This window comes from Panulirus ornatus, chromosome 24, assembly GCF_036320965.1.
Source record: "Panulirus ornatus isolate Po-2019 chromosome 24, ASM3632096v1, whole genome shotgun sequence".
In the NCBI taxonomy this organism is placed as follows: Eukaryota; Metazoa; Arthropoda; class Malacostraca; order Decapoda; family Palinuridae; genus Panulirus; species Panulirus ornatus.
The window spans coordinates 16,546,938-16,571,569 of record NC_092247.1 but is presented as its reverse complement, the minus strand read 5'-3'; the positions used below and the strand labels follow the sequence as shown (position 1 = coordinate 16,571,569).

The window sequence follows — 24,632 nt, the reverse complement described above, 5'->3', positions numbered from 1 at the left end:
CATGGTGAGGTGCCTGAGGATTGGCAGAATGCATGTATAGTGCTATTATACAAAGGCAAAGGGAAGGTGAGTGTTCAAATTAAAGAGGTATGAGTTTGTTGAGGATTCCTGGGAAATTATATGGGAGGGTATTGATTGAGAGGGTTAAAACATGTACAGAGCATCAGATTGGGGAAGAGCAGTGTGGTTTCAGAAAAGGTAGAGGATGCGTGGATCAAGTGTTTCCATTGAAGAATGTGTAGCATTTATGGATCTAGAGAAGGCATATGATAAGAGTTGATAGTGATGCTCTATGGAAGGTATTAAGAGTATATGGTGTGGGAGGCAAGTTGCTAGAAACAGTGAAAAGTTTTTACTGAGGATGTAAGGCATGTGTACGAGTACGAAGAGAGGAAAGTGATTGGTTTTCAGTGAATGTCGGTTTGCAGAAGGAGTGCACCATGTCTCCATGGTTGTTTAATTTGTTTATGGATGGGGTTGTTAGGGAGGTGAATGCAAGACTTTTGGAAAGAGGGGCAAGTATGCTGTCTCTTGTGGATGAGAGGGCTTGGGAAGTGAGTCAGTTGTTGTTTGCTGATGATACAGCAATGGTGGCTGATTCGGGTGAGAAACTGCAGAAGCTGGTGACTGAGCTTGGTAAAGTGTGTGAAGGAAGAAAGCTGAGAGTAAATGTGAATAAGAGCAAGGTTATTAGGTACAATAAGGTTGAGGGACAAGTCAATTGGGAAGTAAGTTTGAATGGAGAAAAACTGGAGGAAGTGAAGTGTTTTAGATATCTGGGAGTGGATTGGGCAGTGGATAGAACCATGGAAGCAGAAGTAAATCATAAGGTGGGGGAGGGGGTGAAAGTTCTGGGAGCATTGAAAAATGTGTGGAAGGCGAGAACATTATCTAGGACAGCAAAAAATGGGTATGTTTGAAGGAATAGTGGTGCTAATAATGTTATATGGTTGTGAGGCGTGGGCTATAGATAGAGTTGTGTGGAGGAGGGTGGATGTGTTGGAAATGAGATGTCTGAGGACAATATGTGGTATGAGGTGGTTTCATTGAGTAAGTAATGAAAGGGAAAGAGAGATGTGTGGTAATAAAAAGAGTGTGGTTGAGAGAGCAGAAGAGGGTGTGCTGAAATGATTTGGTCACATGGAGAGAATGAGTGAGGAAAGAGTGACAGAGGATATATGTGTCAGAGGTGGAGGGAACAAGGAGAAGTTGGAGACCAAATTGGAGGTGGAAAGATGGAGTGAAAAAGATTTTGAGCAATCAGGGCCTGAACATGCAGGAGGGTGAAAGGCATGAGAGGAAGAGAGTGAATTGGAACGACGTGGTATACCAGGGGTCGATGTGCTGTCAGTGGATTGAACCAGAGCATGTGAAGCATCTGAGGTAAATCATGGAAACTTTTGTGGGGCCTGGACGTGGAAAGGGAGCTGTGGTTTCAGTGCATTATACATGACAGCTAGAGACTGAGTGTGAACAAATGTGGCCTTTGTTGTCTTTTCCTAGCACTACCTCACATGAATGCAGGGGAGGGGGTTGTCATTTCGTGTGTGGCGGGTTGGCAACAGGAATGAATAATGGCAGCAAGTATGAATTATGTACCTGTGTGTATATGTACATGTCTTTGTATGTATATATATATGTATACACTGAAATGTATAGGTATGTATATGTGTGTGTGTGGACATTTATGTATATACATATGTATGTAGGTGGATTGGGCCATTCTTTTGTCTGTTTCCTAGCGCTACCTTCCTAATGCGGGAGACAGTGACAAAGTATAATAAAATAATAAAATACTCTCTTACCCTTTCATTACTTACTTGATCAAACCACTTCACACCACATATTGTCCTCAAACATCTCATTTCCAACACATCCACCCACCTCCACACAACCCTATCTATAGCCCACACCTCGCAACCATTTAACATTGTTGGAACCACTATTCCTTCAAACATGCCCATTTTTGCTTTCCGAGATAATATTCTTGCCTTCCAGACATTTTTCAAAGCTCCCAGAACTTTCAACCCCTCCCCCACTCTGTGACTCACTTCTGCTTCCATGGGTCCATTCGCTGCCAAATCCACTCCCAGATATCTAAAACACTTCACTTTCTCCAGTTTTTCTCCATTCAAACTTACCTCCCAATTTACTTGTCCCTCAACCCTACTGTACCCAATAACCTTGCTCTTGTTCACATTTACTCAGCTTTCTTCTTTCACACACATTACCAAACTGCAGTTTCTCACTAGAATCAGCCACCAGCGCTGTATCATCAGGGAACAACAACTGACTCACTTCCCAAGCCCTCTCATCCACAACAGACTGCATACTTGCCCCTCTCTCCAAAACCCATGCATTCACCTCCCTAACAACCTCATCCATAAACAAATTAAACAACCATGGAGACATCATGCATCCCTGCCGCAAACCAACATTCACTGAGAACCAATCACTTTCCTCTCTTCCTACACGTACACATGCCTTACATTCTCAATAAAAACCTTTCACTGCTTCTAGCAACTTGCCTCCCACACCATATACTCTTAATACCTTCCAAAGAGCATTTCTATCAACTCTATCATATGCTTTCTCTAGATCCATAAATGCTACATACAAATCAATTTGTTTTCTAAGTATTTCTCACATACATTCTTCAAAGCAAACACCTGATCCACACATCGTCTACCACTTCTAAAACCATACTGCTCTTCCCTAATCTCATGCTCTGTACATGCTTTCACCCTCTCAATTAATACCCTCCCATATAGTTTCCCAGGAATACTCAAAAAACTTATACCTCTGTAATTTGAGCACTCACTTTTATCCCCTTTGCCTTTGTACAACAGCACTATACATGTATTCCACCAATCCTCAGGCACTTCATCATGAGTAATGCATAGATTAAATATCCTTACCAACCAGTCAACAACACAGTTACCTCCTTTTTTAATAAATTCCACAGCAATACCATCCAAACCAGCTGCTTTGCCGGCTTTCATCTTTCACAAAGCATTTATTAACTCTTCTCTGTTTACCAAATCATTCTCCCTGACCCTCTCACTTTGCACACCTCCCCGATCAAAATACTATATCTATATCTATATCTATATACTATATCTGCTACATTATCATCTAACACATTTAACAGACCTTCAAAATACTCACCCCATCTCCTTCTCACATCACCACTACTTGTTATTACCTCCCCATTAGCCCTCTTCACTGATGTTCCCATTTGTTCTCTTGTCTTATGCACTTTATTTCCCTCCTTCCAAAACATCTTTTTATTCTCCCTAAAATTTAATGATACTCTCTCACCCCAACTCTCATATGCCCTCTTTTTCACCTCTTGCACCTTTCTCTTGACCTCCTGCCTTTTTCTTTTATACATCTCCCAGCCATTTGCATTATTTCCTTGCAAAAATGCCTCTCTTCTCTTTCACTAACAATCTTACTTCTTCATCCCACCACTCACTGCCCTTTCTAATCTACCCACCTCCTACACTTCTCATGCCACAAGCATCTTTTCCACAAGCCATCACTGCTTCAGTAAATACATCCCATTCCTCCCCCACTCCCCTTACGTCCCTTGCTCTCACCTTTTTCCATTCTGCACTCAGACTCTCCTGGTACTTCCTCACACAAGTCTCCTTCCCAAGCTCACCTACTCTCACCACTCTCTTCACCCAAACATACTCTCTTCTTTTCTGAAAAGCTCTACAAATCTTCACCCTCACCTCCACAAGATAATGATCAGACTTCCCTCCAGTTGCACCTCTCAACACATTACCATCCAAAAGTTTCTCTTTCAAGCACCTATCAATTAACAAATAATCCAATAATGCTCTCTGGCCATCTCTCCTACTTACATACGTATACTTATGTATATCTCTCTTTTTAAACCAAGCATTCTCAATCACCAGTCTTTTTTCAGCACATAAATCTACAAGCTCTTCACCACTTACATTTACAACACTGAACACCCCATGTACACCAATAATTCCCTCAACTGCCACATTACTCATCTTTGCATTCAAATCACCCATCACTATAACCTGGTCTCGTGCATCAAAACTGCAAACACAGTCACTCAGCTGCTCCCAAAACACTTGCCTCTCATGATCTTTCTTCTTGAGCCCAAGTGCATATGCACCAATAATCACCCATCTCTCTCCATCCACTTTCAGTTTTACCCATATCAATCTAGAGTTTACTTTCTTACACTCTATCACATACTCCCACCACTCCTGTTTCAGGAGTAGTGCTACTCCTTCCTTTGCTCTAGTCCTCTCACCAACTCCTGACATTACTCCCAAAACACTCCAAGACCACTCTTCCCCTTTACCCTTTAGCTTCGTTTCACTCAGAGCCAAAACATCCAGGTTCCTTTCCACAAACATACAACCTATCTCTCCTTTTTTCTCATCTTGGTTACATCCACAGACATTTAGACATCCCAATCTGAGCCTTCGAGGAGGATGAGCACTCCCCGGCTGACTACTTCTTCTGTTTCCCCTTTTAGAAAGTTAAAATACAAGGAAAGGAGGGTTTCTAGCCCACCGCTCCCGTCCCCTTTAGTCGCCTTCTATGACATGCAGGGAATGTGCAGGAAATACTCTTTCTCCCCTATCCCAAGGGATATATGTATGCATAAATGCCCATACATGCACATATACATATATATCCATTTCAATGTTTACATACATATACATACACAGACATATGCATGTATACACATGCACATATTCATACTTGCTGCCTTCATCCATTCCCGTCACCATTGCACCACACAGGAAACAGCATCACCCCCTCCCCACTTTCCAGTGTGGTAGTGCCAGATAAAGACAAAAAGGCCACATTCATTTACACTCAGTCTCTCGCTGTCATGTGTACCGAACAGAAACCACAGCTCCCTTTTCACATCCAGGCCCCACAGACCTTTCCATGGTTAACCACAGATGCTTTTCTTGCCCTAGTTCAGTCTATTGACAGTACATCAACCCCGGTGTACCACATCATTCCAATTCACTCTATTCCTTTCACGCCTTTCACCCTCTGTATGTTCAGGCCCCAATCACTCAAAATCTTTTTCACTCCATCCTTCCACCTACAATTTTGTCTCCTGCTTCTCCATGTACCCTCCACTTCTAACACAAATATCCTCTTTGTCAACCTTTCCTCACTCATTCTCTCATATGTCCAAACCAATTCAACACACCCTCTTCTGCTCTTTCAACCACACTCTTTTCATTATCGTACATCTCTCTTATCCTTTCATTCCTTACTCAATCAAACCCATATAACCTATCACTAGCCAGGTACCAATCTTAGCAACCAACCCCTATTTGCTAGCAGAGAGTTAGTTTCCTTGACTACTGTCCCAAGGTGGAACTCTGGCGACAAGATTGGACATTTTTTAAATCCCAAGTCCCTGACAAGCATCTTTTGTTCCCTTCCATTTTGATATTCTTCTACCTATCAAATGAGTTTCCCCCTTACTCTTGCCTAGTGATCCACTTGCTTATTTAGCCTCCCATGCAGTGCACAGTCAAATGCTCTCTGGTAATCCAGACACAATTAATGAACCCAACTTCCCTTTTGTTTATGGCAAAGCTCACTCCCTCATAGAAATCTAAGAGGTTTGCTTCACATGAACTTCTTTCTCTTCCCCCCCCCCTTCTCAAGTACAGGAGGTCAACTGTGTATGACATTTAGGCCACCAGAAAGACACTATAGACCGTCTGCATCACCAATGAGCTTGTATAGCTAAGAGAAAGAACAGTGCCCTAGTGGAGGCAATCATCATTAGAAGGTAACCATCAGCACAAGGAAGATGGCTGAAAGAAAAAGTTTTATTACCATCTAGCCTACATATCAACAAAATGAATTCATCCAGTAAACAACAACATAGTCATAATCAAATTTTTTAAGAAACTTCAACAACCCACCTATATGCGGTATCCAGGGCACTTTTTAAAGCTTCCATCTTGCCTTCCAGCTCAGCATTTTCTGCATTTGCATCTTTCACCATCTGCTCTAAGCGCTGGTTAGTTAGGTTTAATTGGCACACAGCATCAATCTGGCGACGTTCCATGTCTTCTTTGGCAGACAGTTGTTTTCTCAAGCGTTCTAATTCACGAGACTGCTCCTCAAGCTTGTCTCTAAGGTATAAATTCAAAGATATCATGACAGTCTTTTTTCATTGAATACTGAGTACAAAATCTTCAAAACATTTTTACACTTACTTTCAAGTTGAATTATAATGTATCAATCCACAGTATTTCAAAATTCTCATAAAACAAATATAAGCATTTAAAAGCAGAAAAGATCTTAAGGACTACAGTTTAAAATCTTATAAAACATATGAAATTGCATAAGTTCACTTTACTAAACACGTATAATATGAAGTATGAAAAACATTTTCTCTTCAGGGTGGTGTCCTGCAAAACATGAGATATCTTGGATCTCTGTGGGTTAGAAACCTCAGCTCCTCATGCTAAGTTAAATGCCTCTCACCCCTTGTTAACCACCTTTTAGGCAATAAGCATCTTTCTCTAACCAGTCAATAACCCCACTCAACGATGACATCATGGTCCCCAGCCATCAATACTGACCTGCCTTAGAATTCTCAGAACACAGACATCAACCCTGTAGTGATCATTTCTTTTTTTTTCTAATAGAGGGAAAGGGAAAGGAGGGAACATGAAGTATGAAAAAATGCTTGTGAAACACTGTTCCAGAGAATTTTCATACTTCAAACTTTTTCTTTTATAAGACTCCAGTCCCAGACAAAAGGCAACATCAAGGCTGTGCCTTAATTGAAATATAAAGAGAATTATGAAATGGATAAAGAAAGAAAAGGGAAAGTATCTACGAATTTTGGAGAAAGTGAAGACCTGTTTTTTGAAATGTGTCAGGCCATAGTTATTGGAAAAAACACAAGATAGAGTTCCAAAGCTTTGACGAGTATGGAAAGAAAAAGGTATCAAAATGGCCCACCCTTGAGGTGCCTATGGCCACACAATAATCATGTGATGCAGCAGCTTGACAAATAGTGCATGGTCTAACTAGTGGTGGGGGCATACAAACAGCCAGTTCTTGGGAGAAAAAAACAAAGTAATACCTATAGAAGCAGGTAAGTGAACCAACCATGTGGCATAGGGCAAGGTGGTCAAGTTTGGAAGCTACCCTGGAACAGTTTATAAGTCAGATTGTTTTCAACTCAACTCTGTCAAGTAAGCATACAGAGCTAGAACCATCCCAAATGCGGATGTCACTTCATCCCAAAAGTTATGACAACATAGCGAACTAGAGAAAATGGGACAGAGACATACTTGTTTTCAAGAGAACAAATAAAGCAAAATCATTACTCTTTGCATAATCTTTGACACACAAGGGTTCTTCTATTCCATCAGTGGCAACCCAAGGACCATACCAGACTGACCCCCAACAGCTAGAGTAGGGTATCATTGACAGATATAGTATGCCATGGCTAAAGAAAGGCCAATAGTGGATGCTAACTTCCTGAACGTATGACGTGGCATGCATACAAACTGGTCTCACAAAATAAGAATCTTTGTCTTAAAAGAGATGCTCCTTACTGGGAGAAGTTTCAAGACTCCTGAATACCAGATGATGCTTTCTTAGAATCCATGGTGAACTCCATCAATCTGAGATTTCACTGCCATAAGGAACAATTCTCATGTCTAGAAATTGCACTGTAACTCTAAAACTCTTCTTTTAACCTAAAAGCTATTTAAAGAGAGTATGATGATGAATCACTGAGGTGCTATAATGTCAATGAAAAATCTTGTTTTACAAAATCATGACTTAATAATCTTGTTACATTGCAGAAGGGAGACAACCCTTAATAAACAGAGCAAAGAAACCTACCAAATTTAGGTCTTACAAGAAGTATATCAAAGATCCACCAAAGAAATTAATACCCTTGAGTTAATCATGAAAATGCTTGAAAAGACTCAGCATAGAATTTATGACATTCAGAAGAACCTGAATTTTCAAGAAAAGATGCTCCAAAATATATATCTTGAGTAGAAAAATTCAAAATTGTGGAGATCACTTCAATGCTCCTTAAATCTCAAGACTAATTGAAGTCAAACAACAACTATGATGTGTAAACTGCAAAGTCCAGAGTTTCAACATTAGGCTCCTGAGTCAAGATCAGGTGGTCTAATAAAGTCTGAGATGTCATGCAAGGAGAATCAAGATCAAAAGACTTCTGAAACCAAGATTGTCTCGACCAATTTGCACTACAGAGTCACCAAATCCCACAACAAATTAAATATGAAAAAGAATGCCCATAAAACTGTTGAAGGGAAGAGATAAATTTGCTTTCAACAATTTCAATTCATGATTAGGGTATCTGTGATACAGCTCCATTTTGAAAAAAACATAGTTTAGCGGAACGGCATTAGCCTTTGTGGCAAGGAGACCTACCAAAAGAGCTAACATCAATGAAAGAACAATTAGAGTGCACATTTCTTGATTTTTTTTTCTTTTTCCAGTGAGGAATCTGCATAAGTCTTCATCATTAAGCACTAAGCTGCCAGTGAAAAACTGAATACCACTGCTAAAAATCAAGACATGCTAGGAGAAGAGGAAGGATGAGCCCAAAGCTTCTTCAAGATGACATGCAAGGATATTTGTTCCTCCCACCAAATGTTCACATTTACTTGAATCAAGGATGTAGAAAGAACTACCCATTTCAAAGGCCCTTGCAGAACCTCATATCTGTGCCACAGCCTAGAACAATGAGAAGTTCTTGGAGAAACACCACTAAAGATTTTGGAAACCAAAGACAAAGTGGTTTGTTTATATAAATAGTTACCTTTTTCTAACTACAGTCTCACCAAAACATGATACTAAGTTGTGCCACTGAAATCTCTGAAAAAAAGTGCTCTAGCTGATGCCATGACACCTCTCATAGGAACCACTAATAGGCACGTTATGTCATCTAAGTGTTCATTCCCAAAGATAAAGAAAGAACCAGTATGAGTGAAACCTGACTAGGTAAAAGGGAGACTTCTTAGATGACAATAAAACCTGCTTTAAAAAAGGGATACCATAAGTATATACCAAAGTATGACAGGTAATACCTCGTGTGGTTATTAAGTGAAAAACTTTGTAGAGAAACAAAAAATCAAAGCCTTTTCTTGTGAAGCAGAAAAGATACTTGTCATGCAAGAACTATGAAGACTAAGCACAACATGAAGGGTACTAATTGAAATGTCAAGAAGGGTCTAAATGAACACCAGAACAAGTCTCACATTCTGGGATGAGTCCAAATGTGCCAGTAAAAATCCTTTAGGTCTATAATGACTGTTCTTTCATCTAATTATAAAGACTGGCAGAAGCTCAGTACAACAGACATCTTAGTCCTGAGTTTTGATACAGATATAAAGCAAATGTAGATCCAGTAATACTTTTTTTTTTCTCAGAAGGGTACTGAATAAAAAACTGGTTCCTATGAAGATCCCTGAATAAAAAACTGGTTTCTATGAAGATTGTGTGTTTCATTTGCAGATTCTGTATGTATACTTACCTATTACCTATTTGTAATGGCCCATTTGTACTATACAGGGAGAAAGTTCTACACTAATGGGGCTCCCATCTATTGAAATCTCTCTACTATCAAGCACCTTTTTAATCATCTATATACTGTTTGCATTAACAATTTCATAATTCAGTTTCTTTCATTCATCCAATACTCTTTTACTGTAAATACAAGAATCCTATATAATTTTTCTAACAAATCTATTGCTTAATTTCACATTATGGTCTTTGGTTGTTCTATTTTTGCATCTTTCAAAGAACTGATCACTGTTAACTTCATCAAACTGGTTTAAAACTAAAAGGTTGTGATCAGATCATCCCTCATTCTTCTGTCTTCCATGCTGAGTAAATCTAAAGCCTGTATCCTTTTCCTTTAATTCTGTATCTTTAATTCTGATAACATTTTTGTTGCCCTCCAGATCCCTCTCAATTAATTCTTCATGCTTCTTGAAGTGAGGTGACTAAACTAGAGAAGCATATTCTAGCTCTGGCATATAGCAGGATTGGGAATACCTTGCTGAATAATTCCTTATCCATACATTTGAATGCTATTCTAATAATATTAGGCAGCTAATATTCATATCAAGACTTTCCATCCTCAATACTTTACATTTACATGAGCTGAGTTTCATTAACCAAATATCAGATCAACTTTGAAGTTTGTCTAAGCCTCATTGTAGATGGATGCAATCCTCTTCAATTTTCATTTCCCTCATGACCTTGGTATCATTTGCAAATACATTCAGGGAAGAGTCCTGTCTTTCTTACAAGTCAATTACATAGATAAAGAAACTCAATGGTTCCAGAACAGACCCCCTGTGGCATGCTACTAGTGACCACAACTTGCTGCAAAAAAAGGCTTCCTGAAATGCATATCTTATTTCTGTCCAATAAGAAAATCTATCCATTATTACAGCCTCCCCTTTATTTCTGCCTGAAGTCCAGCTTCTTAATCAACCCAGTATGTGGTAAGTTTTACATTCTTTGTGGCAGTCTAGATATAAATAACACACCCAGCCTTATCTTTTGTCTAAAATGGAACTAACGTTAAACATGATCTTTCCCTGAAACCATGCTGTCTCTTAGTAGTTTCTTCTTTACAAAGTAGTCACTGGTTGGCTTTCTGACTATCTTTTTCATTACTTTTGAGACCACACTCACCAGATGCAAGTGTACACTTCAGAGCATCCTCCCGGTCTCCCTTTTTAGAGATTACTTATGACTTTAACTCTTTTGCATTCCCCTGGCACTTAACTTTTCTACAGTGAAATCTTGAATAACACTTCAAGCAGCTTATCAATCACATCAGCACACATGTTCATCACATATGGAAAAATCTCATCAAGACCATGAGTCTTATATGGATCAAACTCTTTCAGAGTCTTTATTAAAGTATTTCAATGCTCTTCAAGATTGACTGATTTTGTGGAATTTATAAAGCACTAGACACTAATGTTTATTCAGTACTTTTTGTCATGAAAAGGGTATCTAACACTTAAAGCTATTTTATATTTTCATCATAAATTGTCGCTGTCTCCCGCATTAGCGAGGTAGTGCAAGGAAACAGACGAAAGAATGGCCCAACCCACCAACATAGACATATACATACATACACGTCCACACACGCAAATATACATACCTATACATCTCATTGTATACATATATATACACACAGACATATACATATATACACATGTACATAATTCATACTGACTGCCCTTATTCATTCCCGTCGCCACCCTGCCACACATGAATTGAAAACCCCCTCCCCCGCATGTGCGCAATATAGCGCTAGGAAAAGACAATAAAGGCCACATTCGTTCACACTCAGTCTCTAGCTGTCATGTATAATGCACTGAAACCACAGCTCCCTTTCCACATTCAGGCCACACAAACTTTCCATGGTTTACCCCAGACGCTTCACATGCCCTGGTTCAATCCACTGACAGCACGTTAACCCCAGTATACCACATCATTCCAATTCACTCTAGTCCTTGCACGCCTTTCACCCTCCTGCATGTTCAGGCCCCGATCACTCAAAATCTTTTTCACTCCATCCTTCCACATCCAATTTGGTCTCCCACTTCTCCTCGTTCCCTCCACCCTGACACATATATCCTCTTGGTCAATCTTTCCTCACTCATTCTTTCCATGTGACCAAACCACTTCAAAACACCCTCTTCTGCTCTCTCAATCACACTCTTTTTATTACCACACATCTCTCTTACCCTTTCATTACTTACTCAATCAAACCACCTCACACCACATATTGTCCTCAAATATCTCACTTCCAGCACATCCACCCTCCTCCGCACAACTCTATCTACAGCCCATACCTCGCACCATATAACATTGTTGGAACCACTATTCCTTCAAACATACCCATTTTTGCTTTCCAAGATAACATTTTCAACTTCCACACATTCTTCAACGCTCCCAGAACTTTCGCCCCCTCCCCCACCATATGATTCACTTCCGCTTCCATGGTTCCATCCGCTGCCATATCCACTCCCAGATATCTACTTTACCAAACTCAGTCACCAGCGTCTGCAGTTCCTCACATGAATCAGCCACCAGCGCTGTATCATTAGTGAACAATAACTGACTCACTTCCCAAGCTCTCTCATCCACAACAGACTGCACACTTGCCCCTCTTTCCAAAACTCTTACATTCACCTCCCTAACAACCCCATCCATAAACAAATTAAACAACCATGGAGACATCACACACCCCTGCCGCAAACCAACATTCACTGAGAACCAATCACTTTCCTGTCTTCCTACAAGTACACATGCCTTACACCCTCGATAAAAACGTTTCACTACTTCTAACAACTTGCCTCCCACACCATATATTCTTAATACCTTCCACAGAGCATCTCTATCAACTCTATCATATGCCTTCTCCAGATCCATAACTGCTACATACAAATCCATTTGCTTTTCTATTTCTCACATACATTTTTCAAAGCAAACACCTGATCCACACATCCTCTACCACTTCTGAAACCACACTGCTCTTCCCAATCTGATGTTCTGTATATGCCTTCACCCTCTCAATCAATACCCTCCCATATAATTTCCCAGGAATACTCAACAAACTTATACCTCAGTAATTTGAGCACTCACTCTCATCCCCTTTGCCTTTGTACAATGGAACTATGCAAGCATTCCGCCAGTCCTCAGGCACCTGACCATGAGTCATACATACATTAAATATCCTTACCAACCAGTCAACAATACAGTCACCCCCTTTTTTAATAGATTCCACTGCAATACCATCCAATGCCACTGCCTTGCCAGCTTTCATCTTCCGCAAAGCTTTTACTACCTCTTCTCTGTTTACCAAATCATTCTCCCTAACCCTCCCACTTTGCACACCACCTTGAACAAAACATCCTATATCTGCCACTCTATAATCAAACACATTCAACAAACCTTCAAAATACTCACTCCATCTCCTCACATCACCACTACTTATCATCACCTCTCCTTTAACCCCCTTCACTGATGTTCCCATTTGCTCCCTTGTCTTATGCACTTTATTTACCTCCTTCCAAAACATCTTTTTATTATCCCTAAAATCTAATGATACTCTCTCACCCCAACTCTCATTTGCCCTCTTTTTCACCTCTTGCACCTTTCTCTTGACCTCTGCCTCTTTCTTTTATACATCTCCTACTCATTTGCATTATTTCCCTGCAAAAAATTGTCTAAATGCCTCTCTTTTCTCTTTCACTAATAATCTTACTTCTTCATCCCACCACTCACTACCCTTCCTGATCTGCCCACCTCCCACGCTTCTCATGCCACAAGCATCTTTTGCACAAGCCATCACTGCTTCCCTAAATACATCCCATTCCTCCCCCACTCCCCTTACCTCCTTTGTTCTCACCTTTTCCCATTCTGTACTCAGTCTCTCGTGGTACTTCCTCACACAAGTCTCCTTCCCAAGCTCACTTACTCTCACTACTCTCTTCACCCCAACATTCTCTCTTCTTTTCTGAAAACCTTTACAAATCTTCACCTTCACCTCCACAAGATAATGATTAGACATCCCTCCAGTTGCACCTCTCAGCACATTAACATCCAAAAGTCTCTCTTTCACGCGCCTATCAATTAACACGTAATCCAGTAACGCTATCTGGCCATCTCTCCTACTTACATATGTATACTTATGTATAGCTCTCTTTTTAAACCAGGTATTCCCAATCACCAGTCCTTTTTCAGCACATAAATCTACAAGCTCTTCACCATTTCCATTTACAATACTGAACACCCCATGTACAGCAATTATTCCCTCAACTGCCACATTACTCACCTTTGCATTCAAGTCACACATCACTATAACCCGGTCTCGTGCATCAAAACTACTAACACATTCATTCAGCTGCTCCCAAAACATTTGCCTCTCATGATCTTTCTTCTCATGCCCAGGTGCATATGCACCAATAATCACCAATCTCTCTCCATCAGCTTTCAGTTTTACCCATATCAATCTAGAGTTTACTTTCTTACACTCTATCACATACTCCCACAACTCCTGTTTCAGGAGTAGTGCTACTCCTTCCCTTGCTCTTGTCCTCTCACTAACCCCTAACTTTACTCCCAAGACATTCCCAAACCACTCTTCCCCTTTACCCTTAAGCTTCGTTTCACTCAGAACCAAAACATCCAGGTTCCTTTCCTCAAACATACTACCTATCTCTCCTATTTTCTCATCTTGGTTACATCCACACACATTTAGACACCCCAATCTGAGCCTTCGAGGAGGATGAGCACTCCCCGCATGACTCCTTCTTCTATTTCCCCGTTTAGAAAGATAAAATACGAGGGGAGGGTTTCTAGCCCTCTGCTCCCGTCCCTTTTAGTCGCCTTCTACGACACATGAGGAATGTGTGGGAAGTATTCTTTCTCCCCTATCCCCAGGGATAAAACCATCTATACAGAAATATATATTTTGGCTCCTTTAAAAGATATCTAGAAATGTATCATCTTACTTCCTACCTCAGGAATCCCCTTTATTTTCTATAATATACTATGTTACCTTACTACAGTGTAAAACTTTGAGCAAGTATGAAAAAATTGGCATTTCATATATTTTGGCTTACTTTAAAGAATTTATCCACCTATCAACATTGACATTTTTAAAATAAAATTCCTTTAATACTTATATTTCTTCCAAAGTTATCATATAATTCATATCTGCCTCTGAGGCTCAATTTTTAGGCTTTCCATTGGTGCATGTTAATACTGAGACTCCAGGTGCCACATGTTGCGGAAGGTTCTTTATCCATTACCCCTTCCACAGCACATGATTTCTGAAAAGTTAATTGCCTCGTGCCCTACAAGATCTAAATTCCAAAAGAAATCTTTTCCCCCAACAAAATATATCTATACCATACATATTGAAAAAAGTAAATCCTTTCCACTTTATTAATGTGGGAGGGTACAGGAGGGCGTGGCAGGGAATACTGTGTGCTCTGGATGGCAGTGTGACTCTCTTATTTATGTACTTACATGGTGAATGCAAAATTTTCTAAATGTGATTTCATTCTACATACACCTAAAAACATTATACAGCATAAGGCATTTCATCAAGATTATAATTTAATTATTTGTTTATATGTGTATTTCTTACATTCTCTACAAATTATTCACATGTTCATCATCATTTACACAGATTGAAAATTATGAATAAATGAAAAAAAATGACATTACTATCAATTTTTTTTTTTTTTTTTTTTTGCTTTGTCGCTGTCTCCCGCGTTTGCGAGGTAGCGCAAGGAAACAGACGAAAGAAATGGCCCAACCCCCCCCCATACACATGTATATACATACATCCACACACGCAAATATACATACCTACACAGCTTTCCATGGTTTACCCCAGACACTTCACATGCCCCGATTCAATCCACTGACAGCACGTCAACCCCGGTATACCACATCGCTCCAATTCACTCTATTCCTTGCCCTCCTTTCACCCTCCTGCATGTTCAGGCCCCGATCACACAAAATCTTTTTCACTCCATCTTTCCACCTCCAATTTGGTCTCCCTCTTCTCCTCGTTCCCTCCACCTCCGACACATATATCCTCTTGGTCAATCTTTCCTCACTCATTCTCTCCATGTGCCCAAACCATTTCAAAACACCCTCTTCTGCTCTCTCAACCACGCTCTTTTTATTTCCACACATCTCTCTTACACTTACGTTACTTACTCGATCAAACCACCTCACACCACACATTGTCCTCAAACGTCTCATTTCCAGCACATCCATCCTCCTGCGCACAACTCTATCCATAGCCCACGCCTCGCAACCATACAACATTGTTGGAACCACTATTCCTTCAAACATACCCATTTTTGCTTTCCGAGATAATGTTCTCGACTTCCACACATTCTTCAAGGCTCCCAGAATTTTCGCCCCCTCCCCCACCCTATGATCCACTGCCGCTTCCATGGTTCCATCCGCTGCCAGATCCACTCCCAGATATTTAAAACACTTCACTTCCTCCAGTTTCTCTCCATTCAAACTCACCTCCCAATTGACTTGACCCTCAACCCTACTGTACCTAATAACCTTGCTCTTATTCACATTTACTCTTAACTTTCTTCTTTCACACACTTTACCAAACTCAGTCACCAGCTTCTGCAGTTTCTCACATGAATCAGCCACCAGCGCTGTATCAACAGCGAACAACAACTGACTCACTTCCCAAGCTCTCTCATCCCCAACAGACTTCATACTTGCCCCTCTTTCCAAAACTCTTGCATTCACCTCCCTAACAACCCCATCCATAAACAAATTAAACAACCATGGAGACATCACACATACCCTGCCGCAAACCTACATTCACTGAGAACCAATCACTTTCCTCTCTTCCTACACGTACACATGCCTTACATCCTCGATAAAAACTTTTCACTGCTTCTAACAACTTGCCTCCCATACCATATATTCTTAATACCTTCCACAGAGCATCTCTATCAACTCTATCATATTCCTTCTCCAGATCCATAAATGCTACATACAAATCCATTTGCTTTTCTAAGTATTTCTCACATACATTCTTCAAAGCAAACACCTGATCCACACATCCTCTACCACTTCTGAAACCACACTGCTCTTCCCCAATCTGATGCTCTGTACATGCCTTCACCCTCTCAATCAATACCCTCCCATATAATTTACCAGGAATACTTAACAAACTTATACCTCTGTAATTTGAGCACTCACTCTTATCCCCTTTGCCTTTGTACAATGGCACTATGCACGCATTCCGCCAATCCTCAGGCACCTCACCATGAGTCATACATACATTAAATAACCTTACCAACCAGTCAACAATACAGTCACCCCCTTTTTTAATAAATTCCACTACAATACCATCCAAACCTGCTGCCTTGCCGGCTTTCATCTTCCGCAAAGCTTTTACTACCTCTTCTCTGTTTACCAAATCATTTTCCCTAACCCTCTCACTTTGCACACCACCTCGACCAAAACACCCTATATCTGCCACTCTATCATCAAACACATTCAACAAACCTTCAAAATACTCACTCCATCTCCTTCTCATATCACCACTACTTGTTATCACCTCCCCATTTGCGCCCTTCACTGAAGTTCCCATTTGCTCCTTTGTCTTACGCACTTTATTTACCTCCTTCCAGAACATCTTTTTATTCTCCCTAAAATTTAATGATACTCTCTCACCCCAACTCTCATTTGCCCTTTTTTTCACCTCTTGCACCTTTCTCTTGACCTCCTGTCTCTTTCTTTTATATGTCTCCCACTCAACTGCATTTTTTCCCTGCAAAAATCATCCAAATGCCTCTCTCTTCTCTTTCACTAATACTCTTACTTCTTCATCCCACCACTCACTACCCTTTCTAATCAACCCACCTCCCACTCTTCTCATGCCACAAGCATCTTTTGCGCAATCTATCACTGATTCCCTAAATACATCCCATTCCTCCCCCACTCCCCTTACTTCCATTGTTCTCACCTTTTTCCATTCTGTACTCAGTCTCTCCTGGTACTTCCTCACACAGGTCTCCTTCCCAAGTTCACTTACTCTCACCACCCTCTTCACCCCAACATTCACTCTTTTTTTCTGAAAACCCATACAAATCTTCACCTTAGCCTCCACAAGATAATGATCAGACATCCCTCCAGTTGCACCTCTCAGCACATTAACATCCAAAAGTCTCTCTTTCGCGCGCCTGTCAATTAACACGTAATCCAATAATGCTCTCTGGCCATCTCTCCTACTTACATAAGTATACTTATGTATATCTCGCTTTTTAAACCAGGTATTCCCAATCATCAGTCCTTTTTCAGCACATAAATCTACAAGCTCTTCACCATTTCCATTTACAACACTGAACACCCCATGTATACCAATTATTCCCTCACCTGCCACATTACTCACCTTTGCATTCAAATCACCCATCACTATAACCCGGTCTCGTGCATCAAAACCACTAACACACTCATTCAGCTGCTCCCAAAACACTTGCCTCTCATGATCTTTCTTCTCATGCCCAGGTGCATATGCACCAATAATCACCCATCTCTCTCCATCAACTTTCAGTTTTACCCATATTAATTGAGAATTTACTTTCTTACATTCTATCACATACTCCCACAACTCCTGTTTCAGGAGTACTGCTACTCCTTCCCTTGCTCTTGTCCTCTCACTAACCCCTGACTTTACTCCCAAGACATTCCCAAACCACTCTTCCCCTTCACCCTTGAGCTTCGTTTCACTCAGAGCCAAAACATCCAGGTTCCTTTCCTCAAACATACTACCTATCTCTCCTTTTTTCACATCTTGGTTACATCCACACACATTTAGGCACCCCAATCTGAGCCTTCGAGGAGTATGAGCACTCCCCGCGTGACTCCTTCTTGTTTCCCATTTTAGAAAGTTAAAAAAAATACAAGGAGGGGAGGATTTCTGGCCCCCCGCTCCCGTCCCCTCTAGTCGCTTTCTACGACACGCGAGGAATGCGTGGGAAGTATTCTTTCACCCCTATCCCCCGGGATAATATACATATATATATATACACATACACACACATACACACACACACGCACATATACACACACACACACATACATATATATACATATGAAAAATGTAAAAAACAATTTAGAAAACTGAAACTTCTAGCTTGAAAATGAAAAGAAAAAAATGAATGTCACATAATGATTCAACCTCTGGCTATGGAAAAAGGAAATGTTTAATTTATTTACACAAAAGTCAATAGTAGTTTTCATCAATTTAACCACTGTATCAATAAGCTTCAATGTCTAAGCTACATTTTTTCCAATTTCACTATTTTCTTGTCAAAGCACCATGTATGAAAACTATCACTCCAGTAACACAACTATAAACATTTTTTTTTTTTTTTTTTTTTTTTTTTTTTTATACTTTGTCGCTGTCTCCCGCGTTTGCGAGGTAGCGCAAGGAAACAGACGAAAGAAATGGCCCAACCCCCCCCATACACATGTACATACACACGTCCACACACGCAAATATACATACCTACACAGCTTTCCATGGTTTACCCCAGACGCTTCACATGCCTTGATTCAATCCACTGACAGCACGTCAACCCCTGTATACCACATCGCTCCAATTCACTCTATTCCTTGCCCTCCTTTCACCCTCCTGCATGTTCAGGCCCCGATCACACAAAATCCTTTTCACTCCATCTTTCCACCTCCAATTTGGTCTCCCTCTTCTCCTCGTTCCCTCCACCTCCAACACATATATCCTCTTGGTCAATCTTTCCTCACTCATTCTCTCCATGTGCCCAAACCATTTCAAAACACCCTCTTCTGCTCTCTCAACAACGCTCTTTTTATTTCCACACATCTCTCTTACCCTTACGTTACTTACTCGATCAAACCACCTCACACCACACATTGTCCTCAAACATCTCATTTCCAGCACATCCATCCTCCTGCGCACAACTCTATCCACAGCCCACGCCTCGCAACCATACAACATTGTTGGAACTACTATTCCTTCAAACATACCCATTTTTGCTTTCCGAGATAATGTTCTCGACTTCCACACATTTTTCAAGGCTCCCAAAATTTTCGCCCCCTCCCCCACCCTATGATCCACTTCCGCTTCCATGGTTCCATCCGCTGACAGATCCACTCCCAGATATCTAAAACACTTCACTTCCTCCAGCCTCTCACCATTCAAACTCACCTCCCAATTGACTTGACCCTCAACCCTACTGTACCTAATAACCTTGCTCTTATTGACATTTACTCTTAACTTTCTTCTTCCACACACTTTACCAAACTCCGTCACCAGCTTCTGCAGTTTCTCACATGAATCCGCCACCAGCGCTGTATCATCAGCGAACAACAACTGACTCACTTCCCAAGCTCTCTCATCCCCAACAGACTTCATACTTGCCCCTCTTTCCAAAACTCTTGCATTTACCTCCCTAACAACCCCATCCATAAACAAATTAAACAACCATGGAGACATCACACACCCCTGCCGCAAACCTACATTCACTGAGAACCAATCACTTTCCTCTCTTCCTACACGTACACATGCCTTACATCCTCGATAAAAACTTTTCACTGCTTCTAACAACTTGCCTCCCACACCATATATTCTTAATACCTTCCACAGAGCATCTCTATCAACTCTATCATATGCCTTCTCCAGATCCATAAATGCTACATACAAATCCATTTGCTTTTCTAAGTATTTCTCACATACATTCTTCAAAGCAAACACCTGATCCACACATCCTCTACCACTTCTGAAACCACACTGCTCTTCCCCAATCTGATGCTCTGTACATGCCTTCACCCTCTCAATCAATACCCTCCCATATAATTTACCAGGAATACTCAACAAACTTATACCTCTGTAATTTGAGCACTCACTCTTATCCCCTTTGCCTTTGTACAATGGCACTATGCAAGCATTCCGCCAATCCTCAGGCACCTCACCATGAGTCATACATACATTAAATAACCTTACCAACCAGTCAACAATACAGTCACCCCCTTTTTTAATAAATTCCACTGCAATACCATCCAAACCTGCTGCCTTGCCGGCTTTCATCTTCCGCAAAGCTTTTACTACCTCTTCTCTGTTTACCAAAATCATTTTCCCTAACCCTCTCACTTTGCACACCACCTCGACCCAAACACCCTATATCTGCCACTCTGTCATCAGACACATTCAACAAACCTTCAAAATACTCATTCCATCTCCTTCTCACATCACCACTACTTGTTATCACCTCCCTATAAACATTTACTTCCCCTTTAAAAAAGTTCTGGGGAAGTCTGTCTCGATACACTGCGGGACACTACCACCTGACGAGGTTTGTGTTGCAATGGTTTTTGATTCACAAACGTAGTAGCATCACTGGTGGCCAAGGTAGATCCGTTGGCGAAGAGGAGCTCATGAAACATGTCGACAAGCATGCTACTGCAGGCAGGAGTGAAGGCTGATGCAAACTTCAGATGGCAAAGAAACTGGAGGCACCACATCAGGCAAGAGGACGAGGCAGCTCCCGCCAGTCTGGGCATCGTAGTAGTAGGTGTTGATGGAGATCATGCCAGGTCGGGAGCCATCATAGGAGCCGGCCAGGTAGAAGGCTCCGGCGCCGTCCGGCGAGGGGTCAGCCACAACCTTCAGCTCAGCCTTGGGGATGTTGATGAAGACCTCATGCAGCCTGGGCGGGATCACGTTGTACAACAGCTCCTCGAAGCCCCGCATCAGGTGGTCAGGATCGTCGTAAAAGAACTGTGAATCATTCCTGATCATGGCAGAGAAGTCTGGGACGGACATGTTGTAGCCTAGCTCAGCCACGATTACTCTTGTAAACTTTTCATCAATATCTTGGATACGTGGCTGTTGACAGCCAGGCGAACTCATGTACACCGATGCAACCCAGTAACTGCTTCAAGAACAGCCCCATTACAACCACTGGGAACATCGTCATCACTAACTACCAGCCAGACTGTATAGAATACTCCACCCTTGGATTAATATAACGAGTGTTGGTTAAACCCGTCCCTTTCAACCGACACATTGATCACAGTCTCTGACGGCAGTTAAAATCATAAACAATAATAAAAAAGTTGTTTCATTTTCTGTAAAAATTGCTCATCCCCCAGTCAAAGATACAGGGATATATAGTGATCTTGTCCTTTGGCACTGCTACAAACCGAAAACTGGCCATACAGTACACCTTATGTACAAATCTTATGTGTACATACCATGTGATCAAATCATGAATTCCTCACAACCTTACTTTACTTTCTAGCCCCAGGAATCCTTTCAGTCATTATGATAATCCTGCAACACTCAGGAAGCTGAACATGTCCACTGGTCAGGACTGTAAGTTATACAACATTGTGATGCTGTGTGTGCATCTATGGGCAGAAAGTGCAACAAGTTAAATGTTAAGCAAGTCAATAACAGCTCATGGTACAGGATGACCTAGACAGCCTAACAAGGGTAAGTGTATTTATCCATGATAGCATGAAAAATACAAAATGGGCTGTCTTACAACATCAGTTGCCCAAGATATAGTAAGGCAGGTCAACTGCTGTAGGATGGTATCACCAGTGAGTGGGGTAGTTAACTGGTCAAGAGGGTGGATTATTGACAAGCTAAGGCTGTTACCATTCAATGGTGGTTATCAAGGAGTAAGAGGCATTTTATTTTTTTTTTTTTTCATTATACTTTGTCGCTGTCTCCCGCGTTTGCGAGGTAGCGCAAGGAAACAGACGAAAGAAATGGCCCAACCCCCCCCATACACATGTATATACATACGTCCACACACGCAAATATACATACCTACACAGCTTTCCATGGTTTACCCCAGACGCTTCACATGCCTTGATTCAATCCACTGACAGCACGTCAACCCCGGTATACCACATCGCTCCAATTCACTCTATTCCTTACCCTCCTTTCACCCTCCTGCATGTTCAGGCCCCGATCACACAAAATCTTTTTCACTCCATCTTTCCACCTCCAATTTGGTCTCCCTCTTCTCCTCGTTCCCTCCACCTCCGACACATATATCCTCTTGGTCAATCTTTCCTCACTCATTCTCTCCATGTGCCCAAACCACTTCAAAACACCCTCTTCTGCTCTCTCAACCACGCTCTTTTTATTTCCACACATCTCTCTTACCCTTACGTTACTCACTCGATCAAACCACCTCACACCACACATTGTCCTCAAACATCTCATTTCCAGCACATCCATCCTCCTGCGCACAACTCTATCCATAGCCCACGCCTCGCAACCATACAACATTGTTGGAACCACTATTCCTTCAAACATACCCATTTTTGCTTTCCGAGATAATGTTCTCGACTTCCACACATTCTTCAAGGCCCCCAGAATTTTCGCCCCCTCCCCCACCCTATGATCCACTTCCGCTTCCATGGTTCCATCCGCTGCCAGATCCACTCCCAGATATCTAAAACACTTCACTTCCTCCAGTTTTTCTCCATTCAAACTCACCTCCCAATTGACTTGACCCTCAACCCTACTGTACCTAATAACCTTGCTCTTATTCACATTTACTCTTAACTTTCTTCTTCCACACACTTTACCAAACTCAGTCACCAGCTTCTGCAGTTTCTCACATGAATCAGCCACCAGCGCTGTATCATCAGCGAACAACAACTGACTCACTTCCCAAGCTCTCTCATCCCCAACAGACTTCATACTTGCCCCTCTTTCCAAAACTCTTGCATTTACCTCCCTAACAACCCCATCCATAAACAAATTAAACAACCATGGAGACATCACACACCCCTGCCGCAAACCTACATTCACTGAGAACCAATCACTTTCCTCTCTTCCAACACGTACACATGCCTTACATCCTCGATAAAAACTTTTCACTGCTTCTAACAACTTTCCTCCCACACCATATATTCTTAATACCTTCCACAGAGCATCTCTATCAACTCTATCATATGCCTTCTCCAGATCCATAAATGCTACATACAAATCCATTTGCTTTTCTAAGTATTTCTCACATACATTCTACAAAGCAAACACCTGATCCACACATCCTCTACCACTTCTGAAACCACACTGCTCTTCCCCAATCTGATGCTCTGTACATCCCTTCATCCTCTCAATCAATACCCTCCCATATAATTTACCAGGAATACTCAACAAACTTATACCTCTGTAATTTGAGCACTCACTCTTATCCCCTTTGCCTTTGTACAATGGCACTATGCACGCATTCCGCCAATCCTCAGGCACCTCACCATGAGTCATTTTTTTTTTTTTTTATACTTTGTCGCTGTCTCCCGCGTTTGCGAGGTAGCGCAAGGAAACAGACGAGAGAAATGGCCCAACCCCCCCCATACACATGTATATACACACGTCCACACACGCAAATATACATACCTACACAGCTTTCCATGGTTTACCCCAGACGCTTCACATGCCTTGATTCAATCCACTGACAGCACGTCAACCCCGGTATACCACATCGCTCCAATTCACTCTATTCCTTGCCCTCCTTTCACCCTCCTGCATGTTCAGGCCCCGATCACACAAAATCTTTTTCACTCCATCTTTCCACCTCCAATTTGGTCTCCCTCTTCTTCTTGCTCCCTCCACCTCCGACACATATATCCTCTTGGTCAATCTTTCCTCACTCATCCTCTCCATGTGCCCAAACCACTTCAAAACACCCTCTTCTGCTCTCTCAACCACGCTCTTTTTATTTCCACACATCTCTCTTACCCTTACGTTACTCACTCGATCAAACCACCTCAAACCACACATTGTCCTCAAACATCTCATTTCCAGCACATCCATCCTCCTGTGCACAACTCTATCCATAGCCCACGCCTCGCAACCATACAACATTGTTGGAACCACTATTCCTTCAAACATACCCATTTTTGCTTTCCGAGATAATGTTCTCAACTTCCACACATTCTTCAAGGCCCCTAGAATTTTCGCCCCCTCCCCCACCCTATGATCCACTTCCGCTTCCATGGTTCCATCC

General features: G+C 41.5%; 1 protein-coding gene across 2 annotated transcripts in view; it reads right to left on the bottom strand.

Annotated features, from left to right (window-relative positions):
* The window catches only part of LOC139757124 (uncharacterized), a 459,373-nt gene that overhangs the window by 126,033 nt on the left and 308,708 nt on the right, over nucleotides 1–24,632 (bottom strand). For both annotated transcript variants that reach the window (XM_071677224.1, XM_071677223.1), the window contains one exon: nucleotides 5,952–6,164. In XM_071677224.1, the coding sequence (XP_071533325.1) occupies nucleotides 5,952–6,164 (213 nt within the window). The remainder of the gene's footprint in view (nucleotides 1–5,951; nucleotides 6,165–24,632) is intronic.